The sequence below is a fragment of the Trachurus trachurus genome (genome assembly GCF_905171665.1).
Source record: "Trachurus trachurus genome assembly, chromosome: 12".
In the NCBI taxonomy this organism is placed as follows: Eukaryota; Metazoa; Chordata; class Actinopteri; order Carangiformes; family Carangidae; genus Trachurus; species Trachurus trachurus.
This window is the reverse complement of record NC_139908.1, coordinates 1,852,334-1,875,958: the sequence shown is the minus strand read 5'-3', so window position 1 is coordinate 1,875,958 and position 23,625 is coordinate 1,852,334. Positions and strand designations below refer to the sequence as shown.

The following is a 23,625-nucleotide window of genomic DNA, read 5'->3' as shown; positions in this document are numbered from 1 at the left end:
AAACTTCAATAAAAAGTACAAAAGATTCTTTTTAAATATCCAAGACTTATTGTTGTTTGTTGGTTTAACACCATCCTGTGTTCAAAATGAACTTTATTGTCACACCGCTGCATGAACAGAAGCTACAAATGAAGAAACAAGTAAGATGTTTTTTTTTTGTTATTTTAAAGTGCAATAACTACACTAATAATGAGTTTATAAGTGAAAAATAGAAGATTTAAATAATAAAAACAATCAAATAGAAGTGTGGCAAAACAAAACAAGCTGCATGAAGGATTAAATGCATTCAGAGCTCCACACAGTGGTGGGAAACAGAGCAGCAGGTTGTGTACAGTGGGTTTTGGTCGGTTGTGTGGATGTGTTATCTGCAAACATGGATTTTTTTTGTGTGTGTACTTTTTTAGGACAGAATTTAATCTGTGAATGATGCTTTTAAGAAAAGATGCATTATAAAAGAGTGAAACCTGCCGGTTCAGAAGTTATTAGTTAAACCTGTGGAGTTTTTTTTCTGCACTAGTTCAAAGGGATAGTTCAACATTTTGTCAAATTGACCCATTGCCATAATCTCTATAGTCATAGTAGTAGGTTCGTTACCTTTAATTGTCGGTGCAAGCTATTTTTAGAACGGCGGAGCAGAGCCGTGAGCTGCTCAGAGCTACGCTACAGAGGCTCATTATGGGATTTCTTGGTTTCCCTCATCAAACTCATCAAATACACAATCCAACAACTCCACAACGCTCTGGTGGACAAGTTGTGAGCTGCACATTCACCACGCTATGAGATAATAACACAACGTTACCACACAGAGTTGTTTTAGAGGGAAATACAGAGACTGTTGATGAAAAACTGTCCCTGAAGGCAACGTGCATCAGCGGTTTTGCATGAATTTACCTCTAAAACAACTGTTTTGTAACGAACCTACTGCTATGACTATAGGGATTATGGCAATGGGCCAATTTGTCAAAATGTTGAACTATCCCTTTAAGTTGATGATCTTTCTATCTGAATAAATGAATGAATGAATGGATGAAGATCACAATCACACACTAAATGTTTTGACCTGAGTCATTCTGTCGTGTTCATCAACACTTTTATTTAGTTTTTCAGCAGAAACCAGTTTCCTTCAGCATCTTTAATCTCCTTCAAAACAGTGAGAAGTTTCTCTGATCCAGCATCACAGCACGGAGCTGCTTTTTTCTTTTTTTCCTCTTTCTTCCGTCTGGACCGAGCTCACAGAAACACCCCCACCCCTCCAGAACCACCACCATCTCCTCCACAGCACTTTAATGTACTAATGATTCCTTGTGCTGCCGTGGTGAATGCTAATAAGAAGATAATGCTTCCTGCCACGACTGCACTTTCCTGCTGCGGGTAATTCAGCTGTGGAGAAGCTTTTAACCAGCTGCTTGATGATATTAAAGCACTCAGAGGAAAGTGAGAGCTGCCCACGCCGGCTTAATGAACCAGCAGCATTCACACACACACTCATACATCACATTTATCTGTCTGTCTGTGTCTGTGTGTGTGGTGTGTAAAGGCCTGTGCTGTGGTTGGTTGTGTTATCCAGACACACACACAGAGAGAGAAAGAGATGCATAATGAGCAGAAACACAAGGAGATCATTAATGTAACAGATATCAAACAGAGTGGTTCAGTTCAGAACCAGAACCAAGTCAGTGAAACAGGAAAAACATGTGTCATAGAAACAGACAGGAAGGAACAGGTGCAATGTGTCAGATTGATCATGAAGATTAGCCTATTTACAAAACAATTCAATTCTAAAAAGACGTAACAAAACAAAACATGTGGAGAAATAAATATTTATTAATATTTTTAAATGTAAAATATTATTTTTTTGTCCGTTTAATGTCAGAATTACTTGATAACAGTGAGTTCGCAGATATTTTCTAGTTCCGCCGGGTGGGGCGGCGGAGGGATACCGGGGCTCGTTGACTATAAATATCGCTCCGCGGCGCTTTGTTCGCCACCAAACGCAAACTGAACCAGGAGTCGAGCTTTGTCAACAACAGCGGGAACAATTTGTTTGTAAGTAACGTTAACGCATGATTTTACTCAATATTAATGTTGTATTTCTCCCGTTTTATCGCATGTATCCATTTGTGACTGTGTGTGTGCTGAGATAACGTTAATTTAGCCGTTGGTAGTGATATGAAGAATGACTATGTGAGATGTTTTGGACGAGCCGCGGCCCTGAGCTACAAGGAAACGTCGTCGTCAAGCCAAAATATTTAACAATATTTAATTAAAAATCAAGTGAATCATAGTGAAAGTGTGTCATACGTCGAAACCAAGAGATTATAACCGAAGTATGAAAACGTCGAGGTTAAAACAAGCCCAATTTAACGATTAACGGCTTTTTCTTTCGACATCCGGTTGTGTTAGCATCGTTAGCTCGTTAGCTCAAACAGCTGTTCGACACAAATGAGGAAACGTCTCGTTAAACAACTGAACACAAACAGTTTTTATTAAACCAAACCTCGTTTTTTCCAGTAAACTGGTCGGTAATTAAGTTGATTTTTATTCCGCTTTGAGCTAGAAGTGATGAGAAAAATTAAACTGCGTCGCCGGGTTAGCTAGGTTTAGTTTAGCATCTCAGGCGATGAAGATTATTTCAGTTTCGTTATTATTTATCCGTTAAAAATGTGTTTTTCCCGGGTAATTAATGATTTTCTAGTTCCAGTTTATCAGAGTTAAGAGTCCAGAACACGTCTATTTATTTAAAGTCTGAGTTTTCATCAGAAAAACATGAATTTAGATTGGTAATAATGAAACTGAAAATGTTTCGTTTTTGTGTTTTTTACTTGTTGCTTGTCAGAGGGTTGATGACGTCACGGGGCGTGGTTTGGGCCTGTGGGAGAAAAACCAAGGGGGCAGTTGTCGGTCTGAGAAGTGAAGCTCACTTCCGCGTTCAAAAAACTGCAATCCCCTCGGCTGTCGCTGGGGGCTGGCTCCAGAAGGGAGCAACTCCAATCAAGCCCCATGTTAAAATAGCCGATTTTACAGCTTAAAAAAACATATTTACAGCCTGGTACATTTCATTTTTTTGGTCTCAACCGATAGTTTCTACCCCCGCACACACTCTGAGGGGGGTGAATTTTTTTTAAACTCTACCGTTTTACTATTATTAGGTTTAAAGTTCTGGCCAATCAGGGCGCAGAACCGTTGAGTGACAGGTCCGGAGACCGCTGCTACGAGGCCAGTGGGCGGGCCCTCGGTCGGCTAACGGCCGCACCGCTCCAAATATGGAAAGTCAAATCCAACATGGCGCGGCTCAAACCCCCGTAGTAGCGGCACAAAACAGACTCCCCCAAACCAATGGGTGACGTCACAGGTGCTACGTCCATTCTTTTTACAGTCTATGAGAAAAACAAGTCATTTCGAGAAGTGATGCACTCTGGGTATTTCTGCTGATTCACGGGTTAATAATAGATCCATAGATGAATAATGAAGCAGATTATTTACTCAAAACAGATTAATCTTATTTTTAATTGAACCGTTTGTTTCTTTATCAATATATTTATTGTTTTAGACATAGAAAACAACACAGTAACATTATGAACATCCCTCCTCCCACCATCAACAGGGTCCATGACAAATAAGAAATATCATTGATGCATGCTTTCAAAACAATATTTAGAGTTAAAATGTAAATTTTGTATTCATGTTGAAATGACATTTGGACCATTTTTAACAAATAAGACTTGTGTATCCATAAAGGAATTATATTTTATCTTAAGTGTACTTCAAGTTCAGTTGAAATGTATATTTGGCTGTTTCTGTTTAGATTTTAATGCCGTTTAAGATGCACCTTTTTCTAAATTATGTGACAAATTATGAAAATCTCGTTTAAGAAACATGGTGTTGGATTGCACAAGTGAATTACATTTATTCCACACTTGAGTCCAGATTTATTTTCCTCTATAAGGTCAGATTTTTATGAAATTACCAGTTGCACCACTTGACACTGGGTTGCCTCACGTCATTGACCCATAAACAACTAAAATAAAACATATAATCAATAGTGGTCCTGTTGTTACAAGCGCTACCATCAAATTTACTCATTTATTTCAGTCTGATCACTTTCAGAAACTGCATAACAGTGTCCCATAACTCTGAACTTCTTTAGTTTCCCTTTGGCAACATAAGTTAATTTCTCCAGCGTCAGGCCGTCCATACTTCTCCACCTCAATGTGATCACTCTCCTTGCCTGAAGCTAGAATGGATCAATCATGGGTGCAAAGTGATCAGGATGAATAACTAATATACAGTGGAACCACCATATTAGTCATACATGAACTCAATTGACCCATTTGTGTTTTTTTAATTTCCTCCAGTGTCAAGATGCAGATCTTTGTGAAGACCCTGACTGGTAAGACCATCACTTTGGAGGTTGAGCCCAGCGACACCATCGAGAATGTGAAAGCCAAGATCCAGGACAAAGAGGGAATCCCTCCGGACCAGCAGCGTCTCATCTTCGCCGGGAAACAACTCGAAGACGGACGCACCCTCTCCGACTACAACATCCAGAAGGAGTCGACCCTCCACCTGGTGCTGCGTCTCAGAGGAGGCATGCAGATCTTCGTCAAGACCCTGACCGGTAAGACCAGAGATGTTAAACGGTTTGACACGGTATCGTTCTTTCAAAGCAGAAATGTTTCGATGCCTCGTTTCACCGTGCCGCAGATAATGTGACTTTGCAAATGAAGCTATATGTGTATCGATCGTATCAGTTCAGAGCCGCCGAGTTTTCAAAACCACTCAAACCTTGGTGGGTTTGACAGAGGAGAGTAGCGATAGTTTCATTGATTAACGAGACAGTGTGATATAAAGACAGTGTGATATAGGTAAGATTAGACACAACCACACAGTTACACACTTGCATTTAGAGCTGCATCTAATAATCAGAACAATAATTGATTATTAAATGAATCGTCAATTATTTTGAGTTTTCTTGAGGAAAAAAGTCCAAATTCTCTGATTCCAGCTTCTTATATGTGAATATTTCTGGTTTCTTTGTTTTATGACAATAAACTGAGTCTCTCTTTGGTTTGTGGACAAAACAAGACATTTGAGGACATCATTTTAACATTTCATTGACCAACAACTAATCGATTAATTATTTAAATAATCAACAGATTAATTGATGATGAAAATAATCGTTAGTTGCAGCCCTTTAATTTTTGTATTTCTATCAATGTTGCAAAAGCTTTATGACATACAGCACTGATGTTATGAGACAAGTGTAACTGGGGGAAAAAGAGTCAAAGTTTTGAGATGCACATAAAACCATAATTGTTAAACGTACACAACAGTTCATGACGCTTCGCCCTTTATTGTTCTGTGTAAATTCTGTTGTTTAATATTGAATTGTATCAATGCTTGTAAACACTGAACCACTTCTTGTTCCTCCATCACCAGGTAAGACCATCACCCTGGAGGTGGAGCCCAGCGACACCATCGAGAACGTCAAGGCCAAGATCCAGGACAAGGAGGGAATCCCCCCAGACCAGCAGCGTCTCATCTTCGCCGGCAAACAACTCGAGGACGGACGCACTCTGTCCGACTACAACATCCAGAAGGAGTCGACCCTCCACCTGGTGCTGCGTCTCAGAGGAGGGATGCAGATCTTTGTGAAGACCCTGACCGGTAAGACCAGAGATGTTAAACGGTTCGACACGGTATCGTTCTTTCAAAGCAGAAATAGATGTTTCGATGCCTCGTTTCACCGTGTCGCAGATGATGTGACTTCCCAAATGAAGCTTCATTATGTCACACGTTTATCGATCGCATCAGTTCAGGGCCGAGTTTTCAAAACCACTTTGACCTTAGTGGGTTTGACAGGAGGGAGGAGAGTAGAGATGTTTCATTTAACAACCAGACAACTCAACAACAAATGATCAAAACAAGCATTTCCCTTTTCTTTTTATCCACATTTTTGTATTTTGTAAATCAATTTTTTTTTTTAGAACTGCAACGATTAATCGGAACACAATTGCTTTTTAAATAGTCAACTATTTTGATCTAATCAGTTTGAGTAGTTTTAAGGGTGGAAATTCTCTGATTTCTTCCTCTTCTTAAATGTGAATATTTCTGGTGTCTTTGTTCCTTATGACAAACTGAGTCTCTCTTTGGTTTGTGGACAAAACAAGATGTTTGAGGACGTCATCTGGTGGTTTGGGAAACACTGATGTTTTTTTACATTTTATTGACTAATCGTTTAAATAACCGTCAGATTAATTAATCGATAATGAAAATAATTGTTAGTTGCAGCCCTTTAATTTTTGTGTTTCTATCAATGTTGCAAAAGCATATCGTTATAACATTCAGCATGTTATGAGACATCACATTATTCTTTGAGATGCATAGAACCTTAATTGTTGAACATACACAACAACAGTTCCTTATAGACCGAATCGCCTTGTTGTTTACATTCTACTTCCGGGTAGAAAACCAGCACGTAATTTGAATGAGATCAATAGTAACGAACGAGAGTTTAGCTATATATCATATTTTTCACGCCCTATCACTGTTTAGACAAATCTGAAATGATTGAAGAAACATTACTATTTCTGTGTATTTTGTGTTGCTATGTGTTTTTATTCAGTTGGGGGGGGAATCACGGTGTCTAGAAAGCATCAGTGGCTGCAGCTGACAGGGACAGCTGACGGCAGTAGCTAATCTAACAGCGGTAGCTAAGCTAACAGCAGGACGTCAGCTGTTAAAACCCTCCCGTTGTCGGACACGACATGAAACTAATTCAGTTAGCTCAATCATGTTGTAACTCAGATATCCGCTGGATTTAATATTTTTTCATGGAGCGTTTATTGAGTCACTGAGTTATTAAAGTTAAACAGGTAACTGTTAGCCCAGCTAATCTCTGATAACCATGACTAATTACAAAAATGTGCACACGTAAATAGTAATGTTTGTCCAATCATTGGTTTTATAGACTTTACAAACATCAGATTAGTCTAAACGGCGATATAGTGACATGAAAAAGTAGATATAAATAGAGAAACTCTCGTCCGTCACTATTGTTCGAATGCTGTTTTTCTACCCGGAAGTAGTTGTAAACAAGGCGATTCGTCCTATTGTTTAATGTTGAATTGTATCAAATGCTTGTAACAGGGTTCTTACGGATTCTTAAAAGGCATTGAATTCATTAATCTAAAAACAAGGCCTTAATTGGCATTAAAATGTCTTAAATCAATTTCAAACGTCTTAAAAATGTTAACACTTGGTAAGTGGGATTTTATGATTGTAATTGGTCTGAAATCTCAAAATAATCGGTAACATTCCGACATAGAGAAGTTAGTGGCCACTAAATCTCTCACCGCCACCAGCTCCCAAGTCAGTGTTTTGTTTTTTTATTTCCAGACTTTTTATGCATTTATTTTGAAAGGACAGCTGCGGAAAACTCGTGCGAGTTTGTAGTTTTCACCAAAGTCCGTACTTTTAATGGAAACACACAGAAAATGTCTTTTTAATGCGCATTTCCCAGTTATTTTAATCACTTTGGATGGAAACATACGAACGAGCAAACGTGTCCTTTTAGTTTATCATCTCCTCTCCACATCTATACAGCTGTTAAATGATGTCACTCCCCCAATTATTCATGTAGCAGTCGCTTTACCTGGACCACATAGGAAAGTGGGTAAAATTGTCCCTAACCCTATGTATGTGGTGACATTTTTTGCTTTGTGTTTATTGTGAATCTGTCTTAAATTTCATTTCAAGTGGCATTAAAAACGTCTTAAAAAGTCTTAAATTTAACTTGGCTTAAGATGTAGGAACCCTGTGTAAACACTGAACCACTTCCTGTTTCTCCGTCGCCAGGTAAGACCATCACCCTGGAGGTGGAGCCCAGCGACACCATCGAGAACGTCAAGGCCAAGATCCAGGACAAAGAGGGAATCCCCCCAGACCAGCAGCGTCTCATCTTCGCCGGGAAGCAGCTGGAGGACGGACGCACCCTCTCCGACTACAACATCCAGAAGGAGTCGACCCTCCACCTGGTTCTCCGCCTGAGGGGAGGAAACTGAGCCGCTCCTCCTCAAAGATCTGCATCGCCGCCTCCTCCTGACCAACACCACCATTCCTGTTCAATAAAGTTCAACATTCCTGAGGTTTTTTTTTTTTTTTCCGCTCTCACTGGCTTTTAATGGTCTCATGTTACATTTTACGGCATCAGCTGATTTTTTGTTTTTTATTGAGTTAAACACACAAACAGGATGTGATGATGATAAAATGAACGAGTGCATGTTTGTGATTTGAAGTGTTCAAACATTAACGAGAGTTCACTAAACAAGTTTCATAAGTTCATGTGTGAAGATCCGAGACCTGAAACGCTTCTGTTTTTATTGGGACCTTGAATGCAGCATCAATGGAAATGTTGTTAAATGTTGATCAAAACTAATAAAACAGCTTCTCACTGTCACACGGTGTGCATTCATTATTATATAATGGGTTATTTTTAACTTGTACCTTTTGACATTTAATTACAGGGCTCTAGCTAATTTATCAGTTAAAGTTGAATTGTCAGTAATTCAATGGAAACCACAATAGTTATTACATTTATTCTTAAAAGTTCTAGGTAATCTAAATTAAACTTTAAAATCAACACCGATAGAAAAGTATCAGTGAAGAATAAACAGGTGAAAAGTTTTTACTCCTGACCTCAGCGTAGTTTAGTTTTTAACCAGTAGAGGTCACTACAGACCAGTTAAAACATGTTTTCACAGGATAATATGGTGTTTATACCACAGACTGTATAAAACTAGAAAATTTCCTCTGGGAAATTTTGAGAGGGCCACGGGAGCTACGGCCGGTTTTGCCATCTCTGTCAACATGGGAATCAAACCCACGATCTTAAGGTCAAGACAGAACTGATCAGACAGACACATGATCATCTTCCTATAAGCACTGATATGTGTGTGTGTATCTCTAACTTTTATCACATGAAGTTACCTGTGTGTGTTGGTGTGTGTGATTGTGTTTGACAGTGACTTGAACTAAACCTGATGAAGGTGCCTGAAGCAATGGTATAAAAGTAAAAAAAGAAGAAAAAAAAGCAGCCCATAATAAGCACAGAGCTTTGAGAGAGAAGTCAATTAAGTGCAACAGGAGAAATAAAGTCTGACCTGAGAACTGTATGAAACCTGTTTGTGTAAATGTGGCTCAATCTGATCTGAGAACAGTTTCCAGAGCTGGCTCTAGTGTGTGTGTGTGTGTGTGTGACTGACTTGACACATAGTTAGTTAGTAGCTGCATCCTGTGTCAGTCTGATTTAGCTGTGTCTCTGTTTATAAACATTTAAACGAGCGCCAGGTGGATTGTTTATGAAGTTAACGAGCTCTGGCCTGAGAATCAGACGTTACCACGGCAACTTGAGGTGGTTACCACGGCGATAGGGGCCCCCGCAGGCTGAGACAGACAGAAACGTGGAGAAAAAGAGCGATTTTCTGCCTCTGCACCGGTCTCACAAAAGGCTTGCGGTGACAAAACGGTAACTCCTATCAGAACAAAACACAGATCAACGGTGCTCTAAGGACTTCCTGAAAAATTTGGTACGATTTGGTGTTTCTACAGTAAATATTTTGGAGGCGGTGGCAGTTTTAAAACATCGATCCGTTCTGCTTCTCTCAGAAAATATTTGTATTGGAGTCAATGAGGAGCAGAGACAGACGTGGCCGCACTTAGAGGCTCCAAGTTTAAATTCTGTAAGTCTCTCTGATATTTTGAGCACATGATGAGTGACAGGACAAGTTTGTCTACAAATTAGGAAAATATCATGTGTGTGGAGTGTAAATTGTGGCCGGGCCGAGTGTGGAAAGAGAAAAAATCTGGAGTTTTTCTGGGCTTTCTCCCACTCTAACCGATGATGTCACGCACTCTAACACGAACATTCCGTGCAATACACACCCATTATAATCTCATAATTTCTCCAAAAATGATCATGGTCATTGATCCGGGATTGATCAAAAACTATATGACCTATCAAAACGTGGAGTAATACACTAATACACAAGACTTGTGTCTACTGTTTAAAGTTTAAATGGAGTCTCTAGGTGAAAGTACGGTATGCCTGAGCAGTAGACGTTTGTAAAACTCCAATGATTGGTCTTTTTCACTCTTTTTTTTTAAATGCAAAATTTTGTGCAGTTTTGGTGCGCAAAATCAAAGTTCATATTTAGTATTTAGTTCCTTTAAGTTGCAACTGAAGCTCATTCTGCAAAAGTTTGATAGAAGCTGTGTTTCTGTCGTCATGTTGTCTTGAACTCATTTCTGCACTGCAGGCCTGTATTTTAAGTTCTCCACTAATAAATTTAAGAGTCTTAGATTAGAGATGTTAAATGATCCACAAACAGAAACTAAACAGAGCTGTTGCATCATCCTGCAGAACCTAACCCTAACCCTCCTGGGGCCCATAGACTGTAAAAATAATGAGGCAATAATGACTGAATTTCATTGTTTGGTGAACTATTCCTTTAAGGTCAGGTGGGAGCGAAACAGAGGAGAAGAGAAATGTAAGTGTGTGACTTTGTATGGTCTCGTGTTGCATCAGTATGTAGAAGTGAAAAGTGCCTCTTGGTCTTTTTTTTCTGTTCTTTGTACTTCTATATAATGTGGCAATATACTTGGGAACATGAAAAAGTTAGAGATATTGGGCTTTTCTGTGGGGTGGCCAGGATGGTCATGTGATCATTATGGGGTGGCAATGTCTCACTGTAAAATATAGCGATATTTAGGTCACCTGCTGTAAACCACACACCTCCATAATATTTAGAACGCAGGTAATGATGGAAAAGATCAACTAATATTCAGTTTATCTAACTTTTTTCTTATTCCTGCAAGTAAAGTAACAAAGATGCTTACACTACACTATACAAATGTAGCACAATATACAGACAACTGCACAGTGTACTGTGATGAGAGGATTCGGGAGATGATCAGCTCCGCTTGTAGTGATCACTATGAGCTCATTCTGTTGGTGTATCAGGAATACACAGACATCATTTGAGAAACAGTTGTTTTATTATAGCCTGATCAAGCTACAGTATAAACACACACAAATAATGGCCAGCAAATTGGGTCAACATAAGGATTCCAGTCATAGACAAGGGGTGAGCAACAGAGGAGGGATCCCTCAGGATGGGCAGACATGCAATGGATGTCGTATACAGACAAGAAAACAATTTACATTGTTCACCATCTCCTGCTGTGGGTCTGTCTGTTGTCTGTTGACACCTGTCAGTTGAACCACACACACGATAAAATATTAATAGGAGGATTTAGTCATGTCGGGTTTAAATTATACTGTACTATTACCTAGCATTGTTACTTAGAATGTAATGATTACTTGCAATACATAAAGTAAACAGTAGCTGTGGGCATAACTTACCTACTGTACCTTGTGATGAGCCCTGCATGGGTTCTGTGGTGACAGTGTCTGAAACACAAATGTTGAAACTGTCAGTAAGTCTTAATGATTTTATCAAACATCATTACATATGATATTATAGGTGATACAAAAGGCAGAAACGGCAGGCAGTCACAGTGTGCAGTAGCTACAGGATCTGTGTTCTCATCCTGTTCCTGTCTGTCCTCACCACTGTCCCTCCTTTCAACATCCCCTGTCTTTCTTTTCATTTTGCCTGACAGGTAAGGAGAGCAGCAAAATACATTAAGTTACCACACGACTATCGTTATTTGAGTGTTTATGCTCATGTTGCGCTGCTACAGAGAGTAGCAGCATGCAAGTCACTATTAAAAGATATTGTGTGCTGAATGTGCAGGGGAAAAAACATTGCAGCTGGTGATTAATCAATGGTATAATGATGTCTATTTTTTAAGTGCAAAAGACTTGTCTAAAATCACAAAATACACACAATAATATAACGTAAATGAGGGCAGTCAGAGCAGACTCTCCATTCGCTAATGTACCACAAGGAGACCAGATGTGTGTGTCTGAAATGCTTCAGAACTGGAGTAAAGTCACAGTCAACAAGTCAGAAAACTCGACCAGAACCGACCAAAGTCATAGAAAACTTACCTCCAAAGGTGTCCTTGCTTGGCGACAGCGTATTATGACAAACTGGCTGGTGGCTGCTCCTGCTCTGCTCTGCTCTGCTCCCGCGGTAGGTTTGTTGTGTGCTGCAGTAAAATGCGTCCGTGCGGAAACGGCTCTGCGCGCGGAACTTTTGTCAAATTCTGCCCCAGCCATGGGGGTGGCCAGAGAGTGGTCAGGCCACCCCTGACCACCCCGTATAGTAGCTCCGCCCCTGTCTGTTTCCTGTAAACACACAGAGGGAGGAGATAGAAAGTGAAAGTATTTAGTTCAGACTCCATTTTAAGATGACAGAGGGAATAACGGTGAAGCTGCGTTAGGTGAGTGTTAAACAACTTTATTATTATTATTCACCGTTGAGTGTCAGTCCCTGTGAAGTGTGGAGGGAAGAAGAGACAGAGTGAACTACTGAGACTAAAGGGGGGACAGCAGGAGGACAGCTACTCCCTGTTGTCTCAGTCTGACTCAGGCCCTGTCCACACCGACACTTTGACTAAAACATCTGGTTCTGCTTCGTCCTTCAAAAGCTTTACACTCATAGACATATATACACACTAGTCCCACATTGTTGTTGTTGTTGTAGTTTCTCCGTCCAGTGGTGTGACTCAGCAGGGACTTGTGTAGAAGGGCCGGGGCTCAAAGTCAGAATGGAAGTAGGCCTGTAGCAACCAAAAACGTAATAACAGCCAATAACGTAATAATTTTGGCCATTTTAAATGTAATAAAGCCAATAATGTAATAATGTGCCAATAATGTAATAACATTTTTGAGCCAATAACGTAATAACTTTTTTCCAACAATGTAACAAGTTATTACATTATTGGCTGCTTATTACGTTATTGGCCTAGTATTAAAAAAACTTTGAAAATGTAATAATTGGTGCCAATAATGTTATAATACATAAATATGACTGCAGTTCTTGGAAATAAAAGGCTTTTTTGCAGTTTTGTGCAGTTTGCTAATCAAAAATAGGTATAGTGGATGACATAGTCGTCATATTTATTCATCCAAGATACAGTATGTAGCCTACTATCTTTCACCTCTCTCACTCTCTCTCTCTCTCTTTCTCTCTCTCTCACTTCTACCATGCTTAATGATATGTTTGCAGTAAGTAAGCATTATAGGCTATCAACAACCTCCAAAACATAACCAAACTTGTGTATTGAATGGTGTCTGCAGCCAGTTTATGTTTCAGTCATGTATAACTTCCTGCCTCAGACAAACCATTGGGAATAGACAATGTGAAATGTGATTTTTCCAGCATGGCTCAGAGGAGCAATGGCATTGATTTGGTTTTACCATTGATTTTTTTTTTTAAATTAACATATTTAGCCATCATTTTTCGAACTTGATGGTTAGCGTTATCTCCAGAACACCCAAATGAAGTTCGTTTGTGTTTTCATTCACAAATGTAAAAAAAAAAAAAAAAAAAAAAAAAAACTTTATACTGTATGGAGCAATATAAACATCTACTGTTAGACTTTCACAGTATTAATATAGAACCTATGCTGCTTTATCATCACTGTAAAAAAAAAAAAAAAAAAAAAACACACCATTCAATACACAAGTCTGGTTATGTTTTGGAGGTTGTTGATAGCCTACAATGTTTACTTCTTCTGTTTGCAAACATATCATTAAACATGGTAGAAGTGAGAGAGAGAGAGAGAGAGAGAGAGAGAGAGGTGAAAGATAGTAGCCTACATATCTTGGATGAATAAATATGACGACTATGTCATCCACACCTATTTTTAATTAGCAAACTGCACAAAAACTGTAAAAAACCCTTTTATTTCCAAGAACTGCAGTCATATTTATGTATTATTACATTATCGGCACCAGTTATTACCAGCCAATAATGTAATAACTTATTACATTATTGGCTCAAAAGTTTTATTACATTATTGGCACATTATTACATTATTGGCTTTATTACATTTAAAATGGCCAAAATTATTACATTATTGGCTGTTATTACGTTATTGGTTGCTACAGGCCTACAAGGCCTATGTGCACAACGTTCTCACATGAACACAGAGCAGGGGAGAGAGAGACACACACAACACCGTGACACGGTATCACAAGGAAATGCCTAAAGTAGATGACTGCGCCGCTATAAACCGCTGATTTTTACATTCCTGTGCACAACAAGAATTTATTTATTCATTAAAACACAAAAAGGGCACTTTTTAATACGAGTCTAAAAGCGCATGGGCTCAAGCACCCTTTGGGCTCTATGTGTGCACAATGCATGTGGCTCAAGAGGTGAGAGGTGAGGCTATCTGTGTTTTACTAAAGATCCGTTTTGTTTGTCACAAAAATGGTGTTTTATACTTACTTATTTTGAACAGCTTTTTAGAACAGAAAAGTGAACTTAAAAAATCCAATATTCAGCCAAGTGCATTTTATTACTTCCCCCTTTTGATAATAATATTCAAATTACTTGACAAAAAATTCTTTCCAGAGAAAAGTGGATTTTTAGGGGTGTATCCCCATTGACTCCCATTCATTCTGCACTCGCCTGTGAGCGCCCCCACATGGACAGAGACATGTTTCGAAAACCCGGAAGTAGGACGAGAGTGGCACTTCTCCTCAATATTAGAAATGACGATCAGATTCAGCTTCAGACCAAAGCAACAACTTCCTGTGAGTGAGTCCAGCTCCAACACTGCTGCTTCAACCTGCTGACACTCCACACACTGAAGGTGAGTTTGACTAAAACCTGGACTCAGAGTCACAGTAAACTTCAGTCAAGTCAGTAGAGGAGGGAGGGGAGCCATGACTGACTCTACTTCCTGTCTGCTGTGTTTTCAGCTTCACTCACAGACTCAATGGCTTCCAGACCAGAGGAGGATCTCTGCTGTCCGGTCTGTACGGAGGTCTTCAGAGATCCTGTTGTTCTGTCCTGCAGCCACAGCTTCTGTAAAGACTGTCTGAAGAGCCGGTGGAGACAGAAACAAGATCGACTGTGTCCAGTTTGTAAGAGAAGATCTTCAATGGAAGAACCACCTGGCCTATCACGGAGATTACGTCTCAGAGGAGGCATGCAGATCACCATCAAGACCCTGATCGGTAAGACCAGAGATGTTAGGCTTTGTTGTTGTTGTGAACTCACTTTATATTACTCCGCCCAGCCCCTAGACGGGTGCGTAACAACGTGGTATCCATCATTCAAAGCAGAGGAATCGCTTTTTACACTGGACAACGGGTATTGCACAAAAGTAGAATAAAGAAATCCAGGATAACTGAGCAAGCGCGGCTTGACCTAGTCTGATTGGCGCATCCTGGCTTAGTTGGTTGCACTAACGCTGAGCCAGGCTGAGGAGCAGCGGCTTGGTCAAGCCAGGTGGAACTTATTCTCTCGTCAGTAGACCACAGAGACTGATCACAGATTCACTGATGAGAGGACAGGTGTGGCTACTTTCCTCCAAAACAGGAACTTAATGCTGACGTTAGTTGACTCACCTCTTAACTCATTGAGTGCCAACCACGTAATTTCTCGTTTTTCGTTCCCATGCGTTGAGTGCCAAAAACGAGATTTTTCGTTTTTTGCTTCTTTTTTTTAAATTATGAAAATAGACACTTTAATACACATTATATGTAAATTTGGGGACTCTACGACGAGGAGAACTGAAATAGATGACGATCAAAGTCACATGACAGCTCATGATGTGGAAGTTTTTATCATAACTCGGCTTCTGCAAACGGAGTTCTGCATGCAGATGCAGCAGCTGCTCTGCTCTCACCTGCGCTGCTGCTCCAGCTGCTCGAGCTGCTCGGAGCAGAAACAGGAAGCTCTCAGCCGACAGTCCGCCCGGTCTTCACCTCGAGCAACACCGTGTCCTCCCCAAAGTCCTCCCGCGGTAAAATCTGATGGTCTCTGGGCCAAAGCAGACCGGCATCACCGACCCGTACCACAGAAGGACCGCGACCACCGGCGGGACCGGTCTTCCCGAGCCGCGGTGGCCGACTGACCCTCACGCTCCGCGGGGAGAAGCTGTGACACGGCACGGTGCGTCTGTGTTATTGTTGTTTAGTGGCGCCCCCCCCGCCCCCGATGGTGGTTTTGTGAATAGAACAACAATTGTTGTGTATATTTATCTTATACGAGCCCTTTGATCCAGAAATGCGAGTGTCAGAAGAGCGACAGACACAAACAGCGCACCTTTCATAAAAGACGCTCTATCTCCTTTTCTAGAAAAAAAGGAGGGATTTTGGTGAAACCCAGCCATGTTTAGCTTGACTTTTCTCAGGAACGGAGGCACGTAGAAACAAACGGTTTGTGGCCATTTGAAGCAGAAAGTTTGCAACAGCTAAAGGGTAAAAAGAAGAGGGCCGAGAATGGAACCCTGTGGGACCCCACATGAGAGGGGGGCACGGGAGGATGAAAGGTCTCCAATCATAACAGAGAAAGACCTGTTTCTGAGGTATGAGGAGAACCATCCCAGTACTGGACCCTGAATGCCCACGTGGTTGGACAGACGGGAGATGAGAATGGAGTGATCAATTGTATCAAATGCTGCTGTAAGGTCTAGGAGGACAGGAAAGGAGGATACTATTATGGATTTTAAGTAGAGCTGACTCAGTACTGTGGCGGGATCTAAAATCAGATTGAAATTTTTCGAAGATGGCATTGTAACTGAATAAAAACGACTTTCTCTAAGACCTTGGATAAAAAAGACAGGTGAGAAACGGGCCCAAAATTAGATAAAACACCAGCTATAGCAGAGTCTTACAGAAAGGCACTCTTGAAATGCTGTTCAATCAACCACAAAAAAAGTTTGAGCACCTCAGATTGCCTGTGGGCGGTGTCATTTGTCCCTACATGGATAATGATGCGGTTGACAGAGGGGGGAGTTGATTGGAGCAGGTCAGGGAGCTTGTTTAATAGTGAAGTGACAGTGGCACCAGGTAGACAGTGTGTAGTGGTGTTTTGAAGACGGATGTTTCTAGTGATGGAGTCACCCACAACCATCTTGGTGGGTGGAGAGAGATGAGGGAGAGTAGAGCGGGGGGCCGGGTGACTGGGGGCAGGTTTAGTGTCTTGTGACCTTGTATGACAAGGGGCTGGAAGCCTGACAGGGCCTGCCCGGGGTGCAGGAGTGAAGCAGGCTATGGAGCGGCGGGACCCTGGGGGGGCTTTGGCACAGTGGGTGGAGGAGGGAGGGGAGGCGGGGAATTGGAAGAACCCTGTGAAGAGGAAACCTGCGACAGCTGGGAAGAGGGGGACCTGGGTTGAGAGGGCGCGGGCAAAAGAGGGAAGTCTTTCTGACTAAGAATGTCATATCTGTTATCAAGATTTTGAACTGATTGAGGATATTTCCTCATCCTCCTGCCTGGTGACTTTCTTTATATGCCAACAGTGTGCTTTGCTAGCTTCATGTTTAACAGAAAACTGGCTCATGTGCTTCCAGTCACTGAAGACCGTCTTAATGAAACAATCTTCAGTGTTAGCATTGCGGCAAAACACTGCATTTCTGGATATGCTATACTCAACCCATTTGAACTTATCGTACCATTGACATGAAAAACTTCTGTCGTTCTTGTCCTTCTCTGTTCTTGTAGTAGGGAACTTGTAGTCTAGGCAGCAGATAGGTCTCGGTCTCGGGCTCAGCCTCATCAGACTCTAACTAGAAACATGCTCGGCGGTGGCTTGGACGACTTGAGGCAAGTCGTCATGCTCTTCTAGTCGTGGTCTTTATTTTAAATAACCCAACACATAAAAAAAAAGGAAAAAATCCAGAGTGCTCAGAAGGTTCAAAACATGTGACGAAGTTGCTCTTTGGTGGGAACATTGGTCAAAAAAGGAAAATCCAAGGCACTCTTCTTAAATAATATAAAAATGTATTTACACAATGGTTATATCGAATAAAAACATGTGAGTGGGTTACAGCCCATGTGTTTCGGCAGAAGCCTTCTTCAGGGTGTAACCCTCAGCATGCTGATGCTCCTTATATAGGCTGATTGGAATCACCTGGAAAGGCAAGAGGATCATGGGAACATGACCAGTCGATGGCACCACCAATTGTTCAACCATGAAATTCAGAGAAAAAGAAAAAGAGAAACACCATGTCTCTGTAACAATGGAAAAGAATTACAAAAAAGGACTGAAATCAATGTCTTCATTTAAACCTGGATAGGTGGTAGCAGACCGGTTTCAACAGTCAGTCTTTGTCAGTGTGTGTAGTGTCAAAGTGCTGTGGGACCCAACAATTAATGATGAGTTGTATCATGCTTGGAAACACTGTTTCAACACGATAGTTTCTGTTCCTCCGTCACCAGGTAAGGACATCCCCCTGGAGGTGGATACCAGCGACACCATCGAGACCGTCAAGGCCAAGATCCAGGACAAGGAGGGAATCCCCCCAGACCAGCAGCGTCTCATCTTCGCCGGGATGCAGCTGGAGGACGGACGCACCCTGTCCGACTACAACATCCAGAATGAGTCCATCCTCCACCTGGTTCTCCGCCTGAGGGGAGGAGGGATGCTGATCTTTGTGAAGACCCCGACCGGTAAGACCAGAGATGTTACAGTTCGACATGGTATCGTTCAATTCAATCAATTCAATTCAATGAAAATGAAGCTTCATTACATCACATGTGTACTGATCATATTAGTTCAGAGCCGCGTTTTCAAAACCACTCCAACCTTGGCAGGTTTGACAGAGGAGAGTAGTGATAGTTTCATTGATTAACAACCAGACAGTGTGATACAGGTAGGGTTAGTACAAGATTAGACACAACCACACAGTTACACACTTGCAGTTAGAGCTGCATCAATTAATCGGAACAATAATTGATTATTAAATTAATCGTCAATTATTTTGAGTAGTTTTCTTAAGAAAAAAAAGCTCCAGATTCTCTGATTTCAGCTTCTTCAATGTGAATATTTCTGGTTTCTTTGTTCCTTTATAACAATAAACTGAGTCTCTCTTTGGTTTGTGGACAAAACAAGACATTTGAGGACGATGTCGTCTGGTGGTTTGAGCAGTGGCGGCTGGTGCTAAAATAAATTGGGGGGGGCGTCAGATAAATAAGATAAATAAAGAGCATTGCTAACTTCACATCCAGCAGTAAACAGCAGTCAGCAGTGGATCAGCTGATCTCTCCCTCCGTACAAACGCCCCGTTCTGATCCAGCTCCACTGGACTTTCAAAGTGACGCAGCTGAAAATTAGTTAAATAGTGAAACAGCGGCGCCTTTATAGCCGATTTTAGGATGAAACTCTGAACATGGGACCAGGTTATGAGCTAAGCATAAGTTACCGTGGTGATCTAGCTGGGTTAAAAGAGAGCCACCTTTGTAGTACAGGAGAGCCTGGCTTTAGACTCAACATAGCTCGCTAACCCACTAAACTGGCTTCGCAGTAGGACCCCTCAGCTGAGTTTGGCCTGACACAGACCGGAGAAGCGTCGTGTAACTCCGTCCACGGCCACTTGCCTGCTGCAGGATTTTGAAGTCAGGTTGCTCCTTTATCAGCGAACGCCTCGTGAAAGGATTATAATTCGTAAAGAAACAACTGATTTTTCTTTTGCTGCGGCCGCCATTGTCTCCTGTCTTGTTGTTGTTGTTGTGTGTCTGCTCCGTGTGCACGTGGGTGCGTCTGTAACTGTTTGAGTGACAGGCACGTCGCCGCTGCCAGGGGAGTGACTTTGATTGACAGGTCAGGTATCATGAATCGAAAAAAATGACCCAAACGCGCTGATTGGCGCAGAGAGCTGCGCCCGTAGGAGAATCTTGAAGTGACCAATTAGAGACCAGCATGAAGTCACATGGAAGCCAAAAGTTTAAGAGCCCACATACACACTCATTAGGCCGGCGCCCCTCGCTATTGAAATGTATGAAACAACCCAGAATAAACTCAATATGGAATGGAAAGGCTTACACATGTCAAAGTAAAACCCATTGTATGAGTGAACACTGAACAGATGGTAATTACTTTTTATTATGTTATTTATGTTTACTGTGTCTACACTTTTTTCCTGAAATTTTGATGGGGGCGGCGCCCTAGCGCCCCCAATTGACCGGCCGCCACAGGGTTTGAGAAACACTTTTTCAACATTTCATTGACCAAACAACTAATCGATTAATTGTTTAAATAATCAACAGATTAATTGATAATGAAAATAATTGTTAGTTGCAGCCCTTTAATTTTTGTATTTCTATCAATGTTGCAAAACCTTTATGACATACAGCACTGACGTCATGAGACAAGTGTAGCTGGAAAAACAGTCAAAAATTTCGAGATGCACATAAAATCTTAATTCTGTCAGGACCACTATGTCAAAATAATATTTATTTACTTGCACAAGTTTTATTTTGCGGTATAATGCTGTTCTGGGACCCCCTGCTCTTCCACGCGCTTGCGTAGGAAGCCTGAGGCAGGAAGAGCACCTTCCTGCCCTTCATGAGCCATCATGAAGGGCACAAGCAGAGAGCGCAGCAGCAAAGAAAACCAGACAGAGCAGAGCAACCAACCCCTCGGTCGTACTGCACGCGGAAGCTGAGCGTGCGCCTTATCGGGCACTTGGGTGGTCGCACTGGGAGCTGCTTCTCCTCCTCTCTCCGCGCCCGTCAGACATCGACTGCAGTCGCCCATACTCGTATTCACTCGGTTTTCACATTCACATGTCATTTTAAACATGTGTGTGTGTCTCGTGTGCAGACGCAACTGACAAATATTTAGGCTATAGACGGACAAGCAACAACTTAATCATCATTTTATTTTGAAAATTGACCGGATTCTCTCGCCTTTTCTGTGCCCGACTTCCTGTCTGGTAAGATCTGGTCTATCTAGCTTGACAGACGGCGCTCTCGTGAAAAATAGAACTGAACCGATCTGAAGCGCTGCAGGCGGCGCACTGCGCTCCACAGCGCCAGATGTGCGACCAGGCAGACCGGTTAACATGTGGCCTATCTGAAACTGCCTCCGCTCCAGGGCGCTGCGCTTCGGTTCTGCGTCCAGTGCGACCAGGCTGTAACAAGATACAATGATGAGGTTCATGACAGATGACAGGAGGAGCTGGGGTGGAGGTGGGTTGTAAAAAAGCCGGCAGAGGAAGCAGCAGCAGCAAGGGAGGTGACGTCGGACTAGAGCAGTTTAAATAGCGGCGCTCTGAATGCAGTTCCCCAGTAGGAAGCAGCCACGGGGAGTCAGCTGAGCCATCAGCTGATCTGCACCGGTGATGACAGCTACGCTCTGCTGATTCAGAGCTTGACGTCATGGCCTGCCACAACTAACGCTACGCTTGATTTGAAACGTACACAACAGTTCATGACGCCTCGCCCTTTATTGTTCTGTGTAAATGCTTAAATTGTATCAAACCATTTCAACACGATAGTTTCTGTGTGTCCATCACCAGGTGAGATTTTCACCCTGGAGGTGTTGCCCAGCGACACCATCGAGAACATCAAGGCCAAGATCCAGGACCAGGAGGGAATCCCTCCAGACCGGCAGCAGCTGACCTTCGCCGAGAGGCAGCTGGAGAACAGACGCACTCTGTCCCACTACAACATCCAGCACGAGTCCACCCTCCACCTGGTGCTGCATGTAGAGGAGACTGGGGTTCGTTGTCACATTCTTTAGTTTTGCGTGAATATCTCCTAATCAAACATAAACATGACACATGGGGGCGTGGCCTCACTTGTTACTCTCATCTATCCGAGTTCTCCTTGACTCCTTCACATTTTCTTCCGAGGCAAAACTCTTCTTTTTTATTTTTTACCGGTGGTATTCCTCTGCTGACTTGCATGGCTGTAGCAGAAAATCAGAACTGTGTGCATTTTTAATGTGTCATGACTTGGTATGATTTTAGATGTATTTTACATTTTATAGTGTTGTTATGTAACTTTGATGTCTTTCTTCTTACTTTCTTTTTTCTACTAAAAGCCGAACTAGGGACGGGAGTTGGAAACTAGCAGCTATAATCTCTGTCTGCAGAACATCAGTCACATTGACTTCTTTGTAACGAGTGGAATTGTCACTATGTTAACCTGCATTGTCCCTATCAAATAAACTGAATTAAATTAAATATACCATATATTTCAGAATAAGTGTGCAAATATATAGTCTAGATATTTGTTTATACCATATATTTCAGAATAAATGTGCAAAGTGTCTCCATTGTGAAGGTTTAGCGTTACTTCAGAGTTTCAATTGGATCATGTAAACATGACGCACCACGCATCTTTTCACGGTCAGCCACAGAAGACAGTAACCCTACGTCACGTAAAAGGCCACGCCCCCTCGCCGGTGAAAACAAAGGAGAAGTCCTCAGTGTGTTCCATAGGCGCCAATACAAAAAAACACAATGCCAAAGAGTTGTTGTGTGGTATATTGTTCGCTGAACAACTTAAAAAAAACGAACATAAGATTTTCTACTCCCCTTAAGAGAGTGGGACAGGAAAAGAAGAGATTTATGGCTTCAGGCTACGAAGAATGGACAAAATGAAGCTGTGGGACCGGCTAGTCCACATGTGCTTGTGTGGTAAACCATTCGGGGGGGGCGACCGCCATTCCCAAGGTCCGCTAACGTTATTTCGATATTTTCCGAAGGTCCGTTCTAAAATTGTAAATATAATGTGTGGGCTAATACACAAGGGGGAAAAAATTACGCCTCTCCCCGCTGACTGGGCTCATTCTCCGGTAGGATTTATGGACATACTACATTGCCTAAATCTTGAATGTTTTCGGTAAAACGACGTGATAAAGCTGTCTGCCTGACAAACGTTAGCTATTGCAGTAGGTTTCCAGACCGGAATGGGGGCGTGGCCACAGTTTTGTGTCATAAATTTAAACTATAAAAAGCATTTCCAAGAATGGAAATGCGTGTGAATGCTGAAATCAGCTGAACGCCATTGCTGAAGAAATTGTTGAAACAATGTTGAATGAACTGAAGAAACTGCTAAGGCAATGTTGAAAAGGGCTAATAAACAGTCACAATAATCAGTTTTCATGTCATAAATGTAAAATAAAGAGCGGCTCCAACAGTTTAAAATGTTTTATTACAGTTTCAGGACTGTGTGTGTGTGTGTGTGTGTGTGAGTGTGAGTGTGAGTGTGAGTGTGAGTGTGAGTGTGAGTGTGAGTGTGTGTGTGTGTGTGTGTGTGTGTGTGTGTGTGTGTGTGTGTGTGTGTGTGTGTGTGTGTGTGTGTGTGTTACAGCAGTGGTTCTCAACCTTTTTTACATCAAGGACCCCTAAATTGACACAAATTAGACCACGGAACCCAATTTCAAGCAAACACCAGAGAAATACACAAATGTTTGTTCTGAGACTGAATAACTTTACTTTTTTTGTACATTCAACTTTGTGATGCTGAGGAACAGTGTGTGTGGGGGGGGGGGGGTTACACTTTAAAAGGATAGTTCAACATTTTGGCCCAAATTGGCCCATTGCCCATAATCCCTAAAGTCATAGCAGTAGGTTCGTTACCTTTAATTGCTTCAGCTGTAAAAAGCTGTTTTTAGAACGGCGGAGCAGAGCCGTGAGCTGCTCAGAGCTACGCTACGGAGGCTCATTATGGGATTTCTCGGTTTCCCT

The 23,625-nt window shown here is 41.7% G+C and overlaps 1 protein-coding gene across 2 annotated transcripts; it reads left to right on the top strand.

Moving 5' to 3' along the window:
- The first annotated feature begins 1,933 nt into the window (after window positions 1-1,933).
- ubc (ubiquitin C) lies at window positions 1,934-22,650 on the top strand. 2 transcript variants are annotated; one of them, XM_083983669.1, is made up of 5 exons: window positions 1,934-2,046; window positions 4,356-4,618; window positions 5,440-5,667; window positions 18,368-18,598; window positions 21,448-22,650. In XM_083983669.1, the coding sequence occupies exons 2-5, from the start codon at window positions 4,363-4,365 to the stop codon at window positions 21,669-21,671; spliced, it is 939 nt and encodes a 312-aa protein (XP_083839795.1). In that variant the 5' UTR covers window positions 1,934-2,046; window positions 4,356-4,362; the 3' UTR covers window positions 21,672-22,650. The 2 variants fall into 2 exon arrangements, with proteins under 2 accessions (XP_083839795.1, XP_083839796.1); XM_083983670.1 differs by lacking the exons at window positions 18,368-18,598; window positions 21,448-22,650 and adding an exon at window positions 7,858-8,458.
- Window positions 22,651-23,625: the final 975 nt, after the last annotated feature.